Genomic DNA, 17,270 nt, shown 5'->3' with positions numbered 1-17,270 from the left:
CTAATACTGACTAATATAAAACAATTCCTCCTAATACTGTCTGTTAGACCACTGACTAATATAAAACAATACCTCCTGTCTGTTAGACCTCTGACTAATATAAAACAATTCCACCTGTCTGTTAGATCACTGACTAATATAAAACAATACCTCCTGTCTGTTAGACCACTGACTAATATAAAACAATTCCTCCTGTCTGTTAGACCACTGACTAATATAAAACAATTCCTCCTGTCTGTTAGACCACTGACTAATATAAAACTATATCTCCTGGCTGCTAGACCACTGACTAATACAAAACAATTCCTCCTGTCTGTTAGACCACTGACTAATACAAAACAATTCCTCCTGTCTGTTAGACCACTGACTAATATAAAACAATACCTCCTGTCTGTTAGACCACTGACTAATATAAAACAATAACTCCTAATAATGTCTGTTAGATCACTGACTAATATAAAACAATTCCTCCTAATACTATCTGTTAGACCACTGACTAATATAAAACTATTCCTCCTAATAGTGTCTGTTAGACTAATATACTAATATAAAACAATTCCTCCTAATACTATATGTTATACCAATGACTAATATAAAACAATTCCTCCTAATACTGTCTGTTAGACCACTGAATAATATAAAACAATTCCTCCTAATACTATATGTTAGACCACTGAATAATATAAAACAATTCCTCCTAATACTGTCCCTAAGATGGCTGGAAAAGCATGTGTGGTAACCTAAAGCTGCAATGTGTTACTTTATGGGCGACCCAAACATATTCACAAAGATGTGTATGTTATAGATCTGTCGTTCTCATTGAAAACAAGTCTAAGAAGCGGGTAGATCTGCTCTATTTCTATGTATTTTTGTTATGAAAAATATATTTAATTCACAGCGGTTTGGATGGTACAATGATTCTCTACACTGAAGACCTAGCAGAGTCAAGCTGGTAGAAAGGTCAGCAGTGATGACAAGAGTAGATGACTCCCTATCAATGATTCTCTACACTGAAGACCTAGCAGAGTCAAGCTGGTAGAAAGGTCAGCAGTGATGACAAGAGTAGATGACTCCCTATCAATGAATCTCTACACTGAAGACCTAGCAGAGTCAAGCTGGTAGAAAGGTCAGCAGTGATGACAGAGTAGATGACTCCCTATCAAGCCCTGTAACGCCCCATAACGCCCTATAAAGCCCCATAACGCCCTATAAAGCCCCATAACGCCCCATAACGCCCCATAACGCCCCATAAAGCCCCATAAAGCCCCATAACGCCCTATAAAGCCCTATAACGCCCTGAAGAACATCATGTATCCAACAAGTCAATCCTGATGCATTTCTGATTCCTGTAAAGTAACCAACCGGTCTCAATGAGTTTCAGTGAGACAAAGCACAGTCTTCAATTCTAACATAGTAACCTGTACATTTACATTTAAGTCATTTAGCAGATGCTCTTATCCAGAGCGACTTACAAATTGGTGCATTCACCTTATGACATCCAGTGGAACAGTAGTGCATCTAAATCTTTTAAGGGGGGGGTGAGAGGGATTACTTTATCCTATCCTAGGTATTCCTTAAAGAGGTGGGGTTTCAGGTGTCTCCGGAAGGTGGTGATTGACTCCGCTGTCCTGGCGTCGTGAGGGAGTTTGTTCCACCATTGGGGGGCCAGAGCAGCGAACAGTTTTGACTGGGCTGAGCGGGAACTGTACTTCCTCAGTGGTAGGGAGGCGGAGCAGGCCAGAGGTGGATGAACGCAGTGCCCTTGTTTGGGTGTAGGGCCTGATCAGAGCCTGGAGGTACTGAGGTGCCGTTCCCCTCACAGCTCCGTGAGGCAAGCACCATGGTCTTGTACATAATAAACTCATGATCTAATTTAAAACATCTGGTTGTTTAAAACAAAACAAAAACACAGGACTGGTTGGTACCTTTCCTGTAGGATCATCTTGTTCTCCTTCTTCCACAGGTCTTTAAAGTCGGAGGAGAAGTCGTGCCACACGGAGAAGAAGGTGTGGGGGGAAACCTCCTTCTCTCCCATCTTAGCCTTCACCTGGTAGAACACCGTCAACTCCAGGAACCTACAACAACAACAACACACTGTTATGGAACAACCAACGGAGACGGAGGGTAACGGAACATAAAGATAGAATGTGTTTTACAACTGTGGGAATAAATACTTTACACTGTTTCATGTGAGGTATTCATTAAATAGTGTTTCCCAAAATATATAGCTTTACTAGCTAAAAACTCTACTTTATTCCAAACTGTCAAAATATGCTGCTATATTGGATGACAACACTGTTTGCTTAAACTCAGAAGAAAACACACACACACACACAAGAAAACACACACACACACACACACACAAAAAACTTCTACCCACTGGGCATAGACATCAACTCAACGTCTATTCCACGTTGGTTCCACGTCATTTCAATGATTCAACAAGGTTGATTCAACCATTGCCCAGTGGGTATAGAACTCGTAAATGTATCTGAAAGTGGTACAGATGTTATGACTGCATTGAAACGGTTCCTTACAACTTGTGAGTGTCACTGAGCTGCGTCTCCTGGACCTCCAGGTCAGATTTAGCTGCAAGACAGAAAACATGAAAAACAACAGTGGTTATTGTAAGTAGGATCGCTTTCGTTTCTCAGTAGTTGACAGGTCTCAGAACAGCCTCATCTCTCAGTCAGGATAGTAGTTGGTTAGTAGTTGACAGGTCTCAGAACAGCCTCATCTCTCAGTCAGGATAGTAGTTGACAGGTCTCAGAACAGCCTCATCTCTCAGTCAGGATAGTAGTTGACAGGTCTCAGAACAGCCTAGTCTCTCAGTCAGGATAGTAGTTGACAGGTCTCAGAACAGCCTCATCTCTCAGTCAGGATAGTAGTTGACAGGTCTCAGAACAGCCTCATCTCTCAGTCAGGATCAGGTCTCAGAACAGCCTCATCTCTCAGTAAGAATAGTAGTTGACAGGTCTCAGAACAGCCTTGTCTCTCAGTCAGGCAGAAGTTGGTTAGTGGTGCAGTTGACAGGTCTCAGAACAGCCTCATCTCCCAGTCAGGATAGTAGTTGACAGGTCTCAGAACAGCCTTGTCTCTCAGTCAGGTAGTTGGTTAGTAGTTGACAGGTCTCAGAACAGCCTAGTCTCTCAGTCAGGATAGTAGTTGACCTCAGAACAGCCTCGTCTCAAGTCAGGGCAGTAGTTGGTTAGTAGTTGACAGGTCTCAGAACAGCCTCATCTCTCAGTCAGGATAGTAGTTGACAGGTCTCAGAACAGCCTAGTCTCTCAGTGAGGGTAGTAGTTGACAGGTCTCAGAACAGCCTTGTCTCTCAGTCAGGATAGTAGTTGACAGGTCTCAGAACAGCCTCGTCTCTCAATGAGGTAGTAGTTGACAGGTCTCAGAACAGCCTCGTCTCTCAATGAGGGTAGTAGTTGACAGGTCTCAGAACCTCGTCTCTCAATGAGGGTAGTAGTTATTGGAGTCTCAGAACAGCCTCTCTCTCAATGAGGGGTAGTAGTTGACAGGTCTGAACAGCCTTGTCTCTCAGTCAGGATAGTAGTTGACAGCCTCCTCTCTCAGTAAGAATAGTAGTTGACAGGTCTCAGAACAGCCTCAATGAGGGTAGTAGTTGACAGGTCTCAGAACAGCCTCATCTCTCAATGAGGGTAGTAGTTGACAGGTCTCAGAACAGCCTCAGTCAGGGCAGTAGTTGGTTAGTAGTTGACAGGTCTCAGAACAGCCTCATCTCTCAGTCAGGATAGTAGTTGACAGGTCTCAGAACAGCCTCATCTCTCAGTCAGGATAGTAGTTGACAGGTCTCAGAACAGCCTAGTCTCTCAGTCAGGATAGTAGTTGACAGGTCTCAGAACAGCCTCATCTCTCAGTCAGGATAGTAGTTGACAGGTCTCAGAACAGCCTCATCTCTCAGTCAGGATAGTAGTTGACAGGTCTCAGAACAGCCTCATCTCTCAGTAAGAATAGTAGTTGACAGGTCTCAGAACAGCCTTGTCTCTCAGTCAGGGCAGTAGTTGGTTAGTAGTTGACAGGTCTCAGAACAGCCTCATCTCTCAGTCAGGATAGTAGTTGACAGGTCTCAGAACAGCCTTGTCTCTCAGTCAGGGCAGTAGTTGGTTAGTAGTTGACAGGTCTCAGAACAGCCTAGTCTCTCAGTCAGGATAGTAGTTGACAGGTCTCAGAACAGCCTCGTCTCTCAGTCAGGGCAGTAGTTGGTTAGTAGTTGACAGGTCTCAGAACAGCCTCATCTCTCAGTCAGGATAGTAGTTGACAGGTCTCAGAACAGCCTAGTCTCTCAGTCAGGATAGTAGTTGACAGGTCTCAGAACAGCCTTGTCTCTCAGTCAGGATAGTAGTTGACAGCCTCCTCTCTCAGTAAGAATAGTAGTTGACAGGTCTCAGAACAGCCTCGTCTCTCAATGAGGGTAGTAGTTGACAGGTCTCAGAACAGCCTCGTCTCTCAATGAGGGTAGTAGTTGACAGGTCTCAGAACAGCCTCGTCTCTCAATGAGGGTAGTAGTTGACAGGTCTCAGAACAGCCTCGTCTCTCAATGAGGGTAGTAGTTGACAGGTCTCAGAACAGCCTTGTCTCTCAGTCAGGATAGTAGTTGACAGCCTCCTCTCTCAGTAAGAATAGTAGTTGACAGGTCTCAGAACAGCCTCGTCTCTCAATGAGGGTAGTAGTTGACAGGTCTCAGAACAGCCTCATCTCTCAATGAGGGTAGTAGTTGACAGGTCTCAGAACAGCCTCGTCTCTCAGTCAGGGCAGTAGTTGGTTAGTAGTTGACAGGTCTCAGAACAGCCTCATCTCTCAGTCAGGATAGTAGTTGACAGGTCTCAGAACAGCCTCATCTCTCAGTCAGGATAGTAGTTGACAGGTCTCAGAACAGCCTAGTCTCTCAGTCAGGATAGTAGTTGACAGGTCTCAGAACAGCCTCATCTCTCAGTCAGGATAGTAGTTGACAGGTCTCAGAACAGCCTCATCTCTCAGTCAGGATAGTAGTTGACAGGTCTCAGAACAGCCTTGTCTCTCAGTCAGGGCAGTAGTTGGTTAGTAGTTGACAGGTCTCAGAACAGTCTCTCAGTCAGGATAGTAGTTGACAGGTCTCAGAACAGCCTCGTCTCTCAGTCAGGGCAGTAGTTGGTTAGTAGTTGACAGGTCTCAGAACAGCCTCATCTCTCAGTCAGGATAGTAGTTGACAGGTCTCAGAACAGCCTAGTCTCTCAGTCAGGATAGTAGTTGACAGGTCTCAGAACAGCCTTGTCTCTCAGTCAGGATAGTAGTTGACAGCCTCCTCTCTCAGTAAGAATAGTAGTTGACAGGTCTCAGAACAGCCTCGTCTCTCAATGAGGGTCTAGTTGACAGGTCTCAGAACAGCCTCGTCTCTCAATGAGGGTAGTAGTTGACAGGTCTCAGAACAGCCTCGTCTCTCAATGAGGGTAGTAGTTGACAGGTCTCAGAACAGCCTTGTCTCAGTCAGGATAGTAGTTGACAGCCTCCTCTCTCAGTAAGAATAGTAGTTGACAGGTCTCAGAACAGCCTCGTCTCAATGAGGGTAGTAGTTGACAGGTCTCAGAACAGCCTCATCTCTCAATGAGGGTAGTAGTTGACAGGTCTCAGAACAGCCTCGTCTCTCAGTCAGGGCAGTAGTTGGTTAGTAGTTGACAGGTCTCAGAACAGCCTCGTCTCTCAATGAGGGTAGTAGTTGACAGGTCTCAGAACAGCCTCGTCTCTCAATGAGGGTAGTAGTTGACAGGTCTCAGAACAGCCTCGTCTCTCAATGAGGGTAGTAGTTGACAGGTCTCAGAACAGCCTCGTCTCTCAATGAGGGTAGTAGTTGACAGGTCTCAGAACAGCCTCGTCTCTCAATGAGGGTAGTAGTTGACAGGTCTCAGAACAGCCTTGTCTCTCAGTCAGGATAGTAGTTGACAGCCAGAACAGCCTCGTCTCAGTCAGGGTAGTAGTTGACAGGTCTCAGAACAGCCTCGTCTCTCAATGAGGGTAGTAGTTGACAGGTCTCAGAACAGCCTCGTCTCTCAGTGAGGGTAGTAGTTGACAGGTCTCAGAACAGCCTGAATGAGGTAGTAGTTGACAGGTCTCAGAACAGCCTCGTCTCTCAATGAGGGTAGTAGTTGACAGGTCTCAGAACAGCCTTGTCTCTCAGTCAGGATAGTAGTTGACAGCCTCCTCTCAGTAAGAATAGTAGTTGACAGGTCTCAGAACAGCCTCGTCTCTCAATGAGGGTAGTAGTTGACAGGTCTCAGAACAGCCTCATCTCTCAATGAGGGTAGTAGTTGACAGGTCTCAGAACAGCCTCGTCTCTCAGTCAGGGCAGTAGTTGGTTAGTAGTTGACAGGTCTCAGAACAGCCTGTCTCTCAATGAGGGTAGTAGTTGACAGGTCTCAGAACAGCCTCATCTCTCAATGAGGGTAGTAGTTGACAGGTCTCAGAACAGCCTCATCTCTCAATCAGGGTAGTAGTTGACAGGTCTCAGAACAGCCTCGTCTCTCAATGAGGGTAGTAGTTGACAGGTCTCAGAACAGCCTCGTCTCTCAATGAGGGTCAGTAGTTGACAGGTCTCAGTTGTCTCTCAGTCAGGATAGTAGTTGACAGGTCTCAGAACAGCCTCATCTCTCAATGAGGGTAGTAGTTGACAGGTCTCAGAACAGCCTCGTCTCTCAATGAGGGTAGTAGTTGACAGGTCTCAGAACAGCCTCGTCTCTCAGTCAGGGTAGTAGTTGACAGGTCTCAGAACAGCCTCGTCTCTCAATGAGGGTAGTAGTTGACAGGTCTCAGAACAGCCTCGTCTCTCAGTCAGGATAGTAGTTGACAGGTCTCAGAACAGCCTCATCTCTCAGTAAGAATAGTAGTTGACAGGTCTCAGAACAGCCTTGTCTCTCAGTCAGGGCAGTAGTTGGTTAGTAGTTGACAGGTCTCAGAACAGCCTCATCTCTCAGTCAGGATAGTAGTTGACAGGTCTCAGAACAGCCTTGTCTCTCAGTCAGGGCAGTAGTTGGTTAGTAGTTGACAGGTCTCAGAACAGCCTAGTCTCTCAGTCAGGATAGTAGTTGACAGGTCTCAGAACAGCCTCGTCTCTCAGTCAGGGCAGTAGTTGGTTAGTAGTTGACAGGTCTCAGAACAGCCTCATCTCTCAGTCAGGATAGTAGTTGACAGGTCTCAGAACAGCCTAGTCTCTCAGTCAGGATAGTAGTTGACAGGTCTCAGAACAGCCTTGTCTCTCAGTCAGGATAGTAGTTGACAGCCTCCTCTCTCAGTAAGAATAGTAGTTGACAGGTCTCAGAACAGCCTCGTCTCTCAATGAGGGTAGTAGTTGACAGGTCTCAGAACAGCCTCGTCTCTCAATGAGGGTAGTAGTTGACAGGTCTCAGAACAGCCTCGTCTCTCAATGAGGGTAGTAGTTGACAGGTCTCAGAACAGCCTCGTCTCTCAATGAGGGTAGTAGTTGACAGGTCTCAGAACAGCCTTGTCTCTCAGTCAGGATAGTAGTTGACAGCCTCCTCTCTCAGTAAGAATAGTAGTTGACAGGTCTCAGAACAGCCTCGTCTCTCAATGAGGGTAGTAGTTGACAGGTCTCAGAACAGCCTCATCTCAAAATGAGGGTAGTAGTTGACAGGTCTCAGAACAGCCTCGTCTCTCAGTCAGGGCAGTAGTTGGTTAGTAGTTGACAGGTCTCAGAACAGCCTCATCTCTCAGTCAGGATAGTAGTTGACAGGTCTCAGAACAGCCTCATCTCTCAGTCAGGATAGTAGTTGACAGGTCTCAGAACAGCCTAGTCTCTCAGTCAGGATAGTAGTGACAGGTCTCAGAACAGCCTCATCTCTCAGTCAGGATAGTAGTTGACAGGTCTCAAAACAGCCTCATCTCTCAGTCAGGATAGTAGTTGACAGGTCTCAGAACAGCCTTGTCTCTCAGTCAGGGCGGTAGTTGGTTAGTAGTTGACAGGTCTCAGAACAGCCTAGTCTCTCAGTCAGGATAGTAGTTGACAGGTCTCAGAACAGCCTCGTCTCTCAGTCAGGGCAGTAGTTGGTTAGTAGTTGACAGGTCTCAGAACAGCCTCATCTCTCAGTCAGGATAGTAGTTGACAGGTCTCAGAACAGCCTAGTCTCTCAGTCAGGATAGTAGTTGACAGGTCTCAGAACAGCCTTGTCTCTCAGTCAGGATAGTAGTTGACAGCCTCCTCTCTCAGTAAGAATAGTAGTTGACAGGTCTCAGAACAGCCTCGTCTCTCAATGAGGGTAGTAGTTGACAGGTCTCAGAACAGCCTCGTCTCTCAATGAGGGTAGTAGTTGACAGGTCTCAGAACAGCCTCGTCTCTCAATGAGGGTAGTAGTTGACAGGTCTCAGAACAGCCTCGTCTCTCAATGAGGGTAGTAGTTGACAGGTCTCAGAACAGCCTTGTCTCTCAGTCAGGATAGTAGTTGACAGCCTCCTCTCTCAGTAAGAATAGTAGTTGACAGGTCTCAGAACAGCCTCGTCTCTCAATGAGGGTAGTAGTTGACAGGTCTCAGAACAGCCTCATCTCTCAATGAGGGTAGTAGTTGACAGGTCTCAGAACAGCCTCGTCTCTCAGTCAGGGCAGTAGTTGGTTAGTAGTTGACAGGTCTCAGAACAGCCTCGTCTCTCAATGAGGGTAGTAGTTGACAGGTCTCAGAACAGCCTCGTCTCTCAATGAGGGTAGTAGTTGACAGGTCTCAGAACAGCCTCGTCTCTCAATGAGGGTAGTAGTTGACAGGTCTCAGAACAGCTCGTCTTCTCAATGAGGGTAGTAGTTGACAGGTCTCAGAACAGCCTAGTCTCTCAATGAGGGTAGTAGTTGACAGGTCTCAGAACAGCCTTGTCTCTCAGTCAGGATAGTAGTTGACAGGTCTCAGAACAGCCTCGTCTCTCAATGAGGGTAGTAGTTGACAGGTCTCAGAACAGCCTCGTCTCTCAATGAGGGTAGTAGTTGACAGGTCTCAGAACAGCCTCGTCTCTCAGTCAGGGTAGTAGTTGACAGGTCTCAGAACAGCCTCGTCTCTCAATGAGGGTAGTAGTTGACAGGTCTCAGAACAGCCTCGTCTCTCAGTCAGGGTAGTAGTTGACAGGTCTCAGAACAGCCTCGTCTCTCAATGAGGGTAGTAGTTGACAGGTCTCAGAACAGCCTCGTCTCTCAGTCAGGGTAGTAGTTGACAGGTCTCAGAACAGCCTCGTCTCTCAATGAGGGTAGTAGTTGACAGGTCTCAGAACAGCCTCGTCTCTCAATGAGGGTAGTAGTTGACAGGTCTCAGAACAGCCTTGTCTCTCAGTCAGGATAGTAGTTGACAGCCTCCTCTCTCAGTAAGAATAGTAGTTGACAGGTCTCAGAACAGCCTCGTCTCTCAATGAGGGTAGTAGTTGACAGGTCTCAGAACAGCCTCATCTCTCAATGAGGGTAGTAGTTGACAGGTCTCAGAACAGCCTCGTCTCTCAGTCAGGGCAGTAGTTGGTTAGTAGTTGACAGGTCTCAGAACAGCCTCGTCTCTCAATGAGGGTAGTAGTTGACAGGTCTCAGAACAGCCTCGTCTCTCAATGAGGGTAGTAGTTGACAGGTCTCAGAACAGCCTCGTCTCTCAATGAGGGTAGTAGTTGACAGGTCTCAGAACAGCCTCGTCTCTCAATGAGGGTAGTAGTTGACAGGTCTCAGAACAGCCTCGTCTCTCAATGAGGGTAGTAGTTGACAGGTCTCAGAACAGCCTTGTCTCTCAGTCAGGATAGTAGTTGACAGGTCTCAGAACAGCCTCGTCTCTCAATGAGGGTAGTAGTTGACAGGTCTCAGAACAGCCTCGTCTCTCAATGAGGGTAGTACATGACAGGTCCTCAGAACAGCCTCGTGTTACTCAGTCAGGGTAGTAGTTGACAGGTCTCAGAACAGCCTCGTCTCTCAATGAGGGTAGTAGTTGACAGGTCTCAGAACAGCCTCGTCTCTCAGTCAGGGTAGTAGTAGGTCTGACAGGTCCAGAACAGCCTGTCTCTCAGTCATGAGTTAGGTAGAACAGCCTGACTCTCAGTAGGGTGTAGTCTCTCAGAACAGCCTATGTGTCTCAGAACAGCCTCAGGGGTAGTAGTTGACAGGTCTCAGAACAGCCTCGTCTCTCAGTCAGGTAGTAGTTGACAGAATGCCAAGTGTGCAAAGTTGTATACTTTTGATATTTTGATTTGTTTAACACTTTATTGGTTACTACATGACTCCATATGTGTTATTGGTTACTACATGACTCCATATGTGTTACTACATGACTCCATGATCCATTTTACTACATGACTCCATATGTGTTACTACATGACTCCATATGTGTTACTACATGACTCCATATGTGTTACTACATGACTCCATATGTGTTACTACATGACTCCATATGTGTTATTGGTTACTACATGACTCCATATGTGTTACTACATGACTCCATATGTGTTACTACATGACTCCATATGTGTTACTACATGACTCCATATGTGTTACTACATGACTCCATATGTGTTATACATGACTCCATATGTGTTACTACATGACTCCATATGTGTTATTCCATATGGTTACTACATGACTCCATATGTGTTACTACATGACTCCATATGTGTTACTACATGACTCCATATGTGTTATTGGTTACTACATGACTCCATATGTGTTACTACATGACTCCATATGTGTTACTACATGACTCCATATGTGTTATTGGTTACTACATGACTCCATATGTGTTACTACATGACTCCATATGTGTTATTGGTTACTACATGACTCCATATGTGTTACTACATGACTCCATATGTGTTACTACATGATTCCATATGTGTTATTGGTTACTACATGACTCCATATGTGTTATTGGTTACTACATGACTCCATATGTGTTACTACATGACTCCATATGTGTTACTACATGACTCCATATGTGTTATTGGTTACTACATGACTCCATATGTGTTACTACATGACTCCATATGTGTTACTACATGACTCCATATGTGTTACTACATGACTCCATATGTGTTACTACATGACTCCATATGTGTTATTGGTTACTACATGACTCCATATGTGTTACTACATGACTCCATATGTGTTACTACATGACTCCATATGTGTTACTACATGATTCCATATGTGTTATTGGTTACTACATGACTCCATATGTGTTATTGGTTACTACATGACTCCATATGTGTTACTACATGACTCCATATGTGTTACTACATGACTCCATATGTGTTATTGGTTACTACATGACTCCATATGTGTTACTACATGACTCCATATGTGTTTTTGGTTACTACATGACTCCATATGTGTTACTACATGATTCCATATGTGTTATTGGTTACTACATGACTCCATATGTGTTATTGGTTACTACATGATTCCATATGTGTTATTGGTTACTACATGACTCCATATGTGTTATTGGTTACTACATGACTCCATATGTGTTACTACATGACTCCATATGACTACATGACTCCATATGTGTTATTGGTTACTACATGACTCCATATGTGTTATTGGTTACTACATGACTCCATATGTGTTATTGGTTACTACATGACTCCATATGTGTTATTGGTTACTACATGACTCCATATGTGTTATTGGTTACTACATGACTCCATATGTGTTACTACATGACTCCATATGGGTTATTGGTTACTACATGACTCCATATGTGTTATTGGTTACTACATGACTCCATATGTGTTATTGGTTACTACATGACTCCATATGTGTTACTACATGACTCCATATGTGTTACTACATGACTCCATATGTGTTACTACATGACTCCATATGTGTTACTACATGACTCCATATGTGTTACTACATGACTCCATATGTGTTATTGGTTACTACATGACTCCATATGTGTTATTGGTTACTACATGATTCCATATGTGTTATTTCATAGTTATTCAGTATTATGGTTACTACATGACTCCATATGTGTTATTTCATAGTTATTCAGTTATTTGGTTACTACATGATTCCATATGTGTTATTTCATAGTTATTCAGTTATTTGGTTACTACATGACTCCATATGTGTTATTGGTTACTACATGATTCCATATGTGTTATTTCATAGTTATTCAGTTATTTGGTTACTACATGATTCCATATGTGTTATTTCATAGTTATTCAGTATTATGGTTACTACATGATTCCATATGTGTTATTTCATAGTTATTCAGTATTATGGTTACTACATGACTCCATATGTGTTATTTCATAGTTATTCAGTATTATGGTTACTACATGACTCCATATGTGTTATTTCATAGTTATTCAGTATTATGGTTACTACATGACTCCATATGTGTTATTTCATAGTTATTCAGTATTATGGTTACTACATGACTCCATATGTGTTATTTCATAGTTATTCAGTATTATGGTTACTACATGACTCCATATGTGTTATTTCATAGTTATTCAGTATTATGGTTACTACATGACTCCATATGTGTTATTTCATGAGTTATTCAGTATTATGGTTACTACATGACTCCATATGTGTTATTTCATAGTTATTCAGTATTATGGTTACTACATGACTCCATATGTGTTATTTCATAGTTATTCAGTATTATGGTTACTACATGACTCCATATGTGTTATTTCATAGTTATTCAGTATTATGGTTACTACATGACTCCATATGTGTTATTTCATAGTTATTCAGTATTATGGTTACTACATGACTCCATATGTGTTATTTCATAGTTATTCAGTATTATGGTTACTACATGACTCCATATGTGTTATTTCATAGTTATTCAGTATTATGGTTACTACATGACTCCATATGTGTTATTTCATAGTTATTCAGTATTATTCTACAATGAAGAAAATCATAAAAATAAACTAAAATCTTTGAATGACTTATTCTGTCCAAACTTTAGACTGGTACTGTACAGTGAACAATAAGATCTGTGGTCCCTCACTAAACCATCCTATCGGCCTCCCGGGCAGACAGACCACCCCGGCCTCCCGGTCAGACAGACCACCCCGGCCTCCCGGGCAGACAGACCACCCCGGCCTCCCGGGCAGACAGACCACCCGGCCTCCGGGCAGACAGACCACCCCGGCCTCCCGGGCAGACAGACCACCCCGGCCTCCCGGGCAGACAGACCACCCCGGCCTCCCGGGCAGACAGACCACCCCGGCCTCCCGGGCAGACAGACCACCCCGGCCTCCCGGGCAGACAGACCACCCCGGCCTCCCGGTCAGACAGACCAAGTCCCGGCAAGACAGACCAACTCTCCTCCCGGTCAGGAGACCTGCCCCAAGACAACCTTCTCCTCCCGGTCAGGAGACCTGCCCCAAGACAACCTTCTCCTCCCGGTCAGGGGACCTGCCCCAAGACAACCTTCTCCTCCCGGTCAGGAGACCTGCCCCAAGACAACCTTCTCCTCCCGGTCAGGGAGACCTGCCCCAAGACAACCTTCTCCTCCCGGTCAGGAGACCTGCCCCAAGACAACCTTCTCCTCCCAGTCAGGAGACCTGCCCCAAGACAACCTTCTCCTCCCAGTCAGGGAGACCTGCCCCAAGACAACCTTCTCCTCCCAGTCAGGAGACCTGCCCCAAGACAACCTTCTCCTCCCAGTCAGGGAGACCTGCCCCAAGACAACCTTCTCCTCCCAGTCAGGGAGACCTGCCCCAAGACAACCTTCTCCTCCCAGTCAGGAGACCTGCCCCAAGACAACCTTCTCCTCCCAGTCAGGAGACCTGCCCCCAAGACAACCTTCTCCTCCCAGTCAGGGAGACCTGCCCCAAGACAACCTTCTCCTCCCAGTCAGGAGACCTGCCCCAAGACAACCTTCTCCCCAGTCCCAGTCAGGAGACCTGCCCCAAGACAACCTTCTCCTCCCAGTCAGGAGACCTGCCCCCAAGACAACCTTCTCCTCCCAGTCAGGGAGACCTGCCCCAAGACAACCTTCTCCTCCCAGTCAGGAGACCTTCTCCTCCCAGCCCTGCAAGACAACCTTCTCCTCCCAGTCAGGGAGACCTGCCCCAAGACAACCTTCTCCTCCCAGTCAGGGAGACCTGCCCCAAGACAACCTTCTCCTCCCAGTCAGGAGACCTGCCCCAAGACAACCTTCTCCTCCCAGTCAGGAAGACCTGCCCCAAGACAACCTTCTCCTCCCAGTCAGGAGACCTGCCCCAAGACAACCTTCTCCTCCCAGTCAGGAGACCTGCACCAAGACAACCTTCTCCTCCCAGTCAGGAGACCTGCCCCAAGACAACCTTCTCCTCCCAGTCAGGGAGACCTGCCCCAAGACAACCTTCTCCTCCCAGTCAGGAGACCTGCCCCAAGACAACCTTCTCCTCCCAGTCAGGAGACCTGCCCCAAGACAACCTTCTCCTCCCAGTCAGGAGACCTGCACCAAGACAACCTTCTCCTCCCAGTCAGGGAGACCTGCCCCAAGACAAAGCAACCATTTAGTTTCCCTTTGCAATGTAAAGTGTGTGGGTGCTGTCATACATCAGCCTACGAACCACTTGGAAGTTCCTGAATAACTGTTCGTTAGAGTGCAGTTAGCCATGGCATCGGTGGCTCTGGTAGTGGGCGATCTGGGGGAAGTAGGGTCTCCATTAGGGGCATTAGGGGTTGCAGTGGGGTCTTCCTGGGGTATCAGGGGTCAGTGCCAGGGGTGCTCTCTGACAAATTGATCCCAGTTGTGGGTAAAAAGAGATTTCACCGTGAAGCTGAATGGAGAGTGACACAGCAGCCTGCAGCAGTGAGGTTCTCGGCGTGAGAGGTGGAAGGGGGGGAGTGGGGGTGGCAGAAATGTTGACATCTCCAGGCAGACAGCTCAGGGGTTAATGCCCGACACCACAGACCCTGAGGTCCTCACGGGTCACAGGCAAAGATGAATGGCCATGGAAGGTTACCAAAATCTCTCATGGTGGACGGAACGTCAATGGTCACGAGGCATTATCCACCATGATAAAGGAAAACGCCATCCAAAAACTCTACTCTACCAAAATGTTTTGCTTGTCTACACTCATGTGAAGGTATGTAACTTCCAGAATACAGAAACCGTGGATACATATGATTCAAAACGCAGCATCAAATTATGCAACAAAATGCATCATTCGGGGATGATTTCTGTATTTTGAAAGTTAAATATGTTGAAAAGTTGGGTGCTGACAAGCAAAACATTTTGAGACGATGTCAACAATGGACTAATGAATCAAATACCAAAATATTGTTTTCTGGGTGGAGCTTTCCCTTTAAGTGGGTTCTTACTGGTCCGGGCTAATCACATCCAGATAACCCAGACCACGACAGCTCTGAGCCCGGAATAGTCCGCCACGACAATCAAGCAGGATACCAGAGTCACTTTGATTTATAATGCCTCTCAATAGGTGAAATGGCTGCTCAGTGATTTGCTTTCAACTGGGGTCCATATAATTGTCTAAAGAAAACAGGGGGGGTAATGAATGTGAGGAATTTGGAATTAGTACATTTCAGGGGAAGATCATCAAGAAGTCAATAATGTGAAGTCCACTGGGTGAGATTAAACAACCAGTTCAGATCAATCTCTCCACCGAACCATAAAAACATACAATAGAAATCCAATGTTTCTCCAACAGAATCTGCAGTTTGTCCAAGTGACCTCACAGCAGCAGACCACTTGTAGCTCGCCAGCCCCGGTACCTCCACATCCGCCTTCCTCATCAGCGGGATCGTCTGAGGGGGGGGGGCTGGCTGCCAACTAATTTCTGATTGGTTGGGCCTGTGCTCCCCTGTGGGTGGGCCTGGCTGCCAAGTGGGTGAGTCTGTGCCCTCCCAGGCCCACCCCATGGCTGCACCCCTGTGGGTGGGCCTAGCTCCCCTGTGGGTGGGCCTAGCTCCCCTGTGGATGGGCCTGGCTGCCAAGTGGGTGGGCCTGGCTGCCAAGTGGGTGGGGCCTAGCTCCCCTGTGGGTGGGCCTGGCTGCCCTGTGGGTGGGCCTGGCTGCCCTGTGGGTGGGCCTGGCTGCCCTGTGGGTGGGCCTAGCTCCCCTGTGGGTGGGCCTAGCTCCCCTGTGGGTGGGCCTAGCTCCCCTGTGGGTGGGCCTAGCTCCCCTGTGGGTGGGCCTGTCTGCCAAGTGGGTGGGCCTGGCTGCCAAGTGGGTGGGCCTAGCTCCCCTGTGGGAGGGGCCTGTGCCCTCCCAGGCCCACCCAATGGCTGCACCCCTGCCCAGTCATGTGAATTCCATAAATTAATTTACAGTTCATATAATCAGTAAATGTAACTCTGTAAAATCATTACACAATGAAACTCTCTCTCCCTCAGTGGACCAATAACTTGGCGTCATTGAAACGTCAGTGTTCATTTTGTCAACAATAACAAAATATTAGTCAAACAATTTTAACGAGATGCCATGAAAACAATGGAAATTAAAATGGGACGTGACACGCCTAATGGACATTCAAGTTGGCATGAAGCTCCTCGTCGTCGGGTTCGTCCAGTCACAAGGATGCATGCTTATGAAGAATATTTAATACGATCCTATCATTGGCAGAACACACTGCGTGGCATCAGGTTGAGGTGACGCTGCTTGGCATCAGGTTGAGGTGACGCTGCGTGGCATCAGGTTGAGGTGACGCTGCGCGGCATCAGGTTGAGGTGACGCTGCTTGGCATCAGGTCGAGGTGACGCTGCTTGGCATCAGGTTGAGGTGACGCTGCGTGGCATCAGGTTGAGGTGACGCTGCGCGGCATCAGGTTGAGGTGACGCTGCGCGGCATCAGGTTGAGGTGACGCTGCGCGGCATCAGGTTGAGGTGTGTGTGTGTATGTATGTGTGTGTGTATGTATATGTACATGTGTGTGTGTGTGTGTGTGTGTACACATGTTTCCTACATTACCAGAATGTTCTGACAAGGTTGGATAACAAAACTCTAGGGCTTTTTATGTTTCCTGAATATGTTAAAATTATATTTTAGGCTTTAGGGTTCGGGTTACGTTTAGGGTTCGGGTTACGTTTAGGGTTCGGGGGAAAATAGGACTGTGTGTGTGTCCATAGTAGTGTTTTCTCTCCTACCTTGGCTGAGGAATTCCTCCATCTTGTCCTTGAAGGGCTGTAGGTGATCTTCAGACGACACTTTACACACCTTCTCCACCTCTGTGTTGCACGCTGGAAAGAGAGGACAAACTGTTCACAAAACGGTCACAGAGTTATTCAGTATTATGGTTACTACATGACTCCATATGTGTTATTTCATAGTT

General features: G+C 46.4%; 1 protein-coding gene across 1 annotated transcript in view; it reads right to left on the bottom strand.

Annotated features, from left to right (window-relative positions):
• Window positions 1-17,270, bottom strand: part of LOC135570202 (formin-2-like) — an 80,858-nt gene that overhangs the window by 23,053 nt on the left and 40,535 nt on the right. Inside the window, exons 7-9 of the mRNA XM_065016314.1 lie at window positions 17,086-17,178; window positions 2,538-2,589; window positions 1,926-2,075 (exon numbers count right to left, since the gene is read on the bottom strand). Coding sequence (XP_064872386.1) covers window positions 1,926-2,075; window positions 2,538-2,589; window positions 17,086-17,178 — 295 coding nt within the window. The remainder of the gene's footprint in view (window positions 1-1,925; window positions 2,076-2,537; window positions 2,590-17,085; window positions 17,179-17,270) is intronic.

This window comes from Oncorhynchus nerka, unplaced genomic scaffold (genome assembly GCF_034236695.1).
Source record: "Oncorhynchus nerka isolate Pitt River unplaced genomic scaffold, Oner_Uvic_2.0 unplaced_scaffold_1038, whole genome shotgun sequence".
Lineage (NCBI taxonomy): Eukaryota > Metazoa > Chordata > Actinopteri > Salmoniformes > Salmonidae > Oncorhynchus > Oncorhynchus nerka.
The sequence above is the reverse complement of the archived record's forward strand: the minus strand, read 5'-3'. Positions and strand labels throughout refer to the sequence as shown.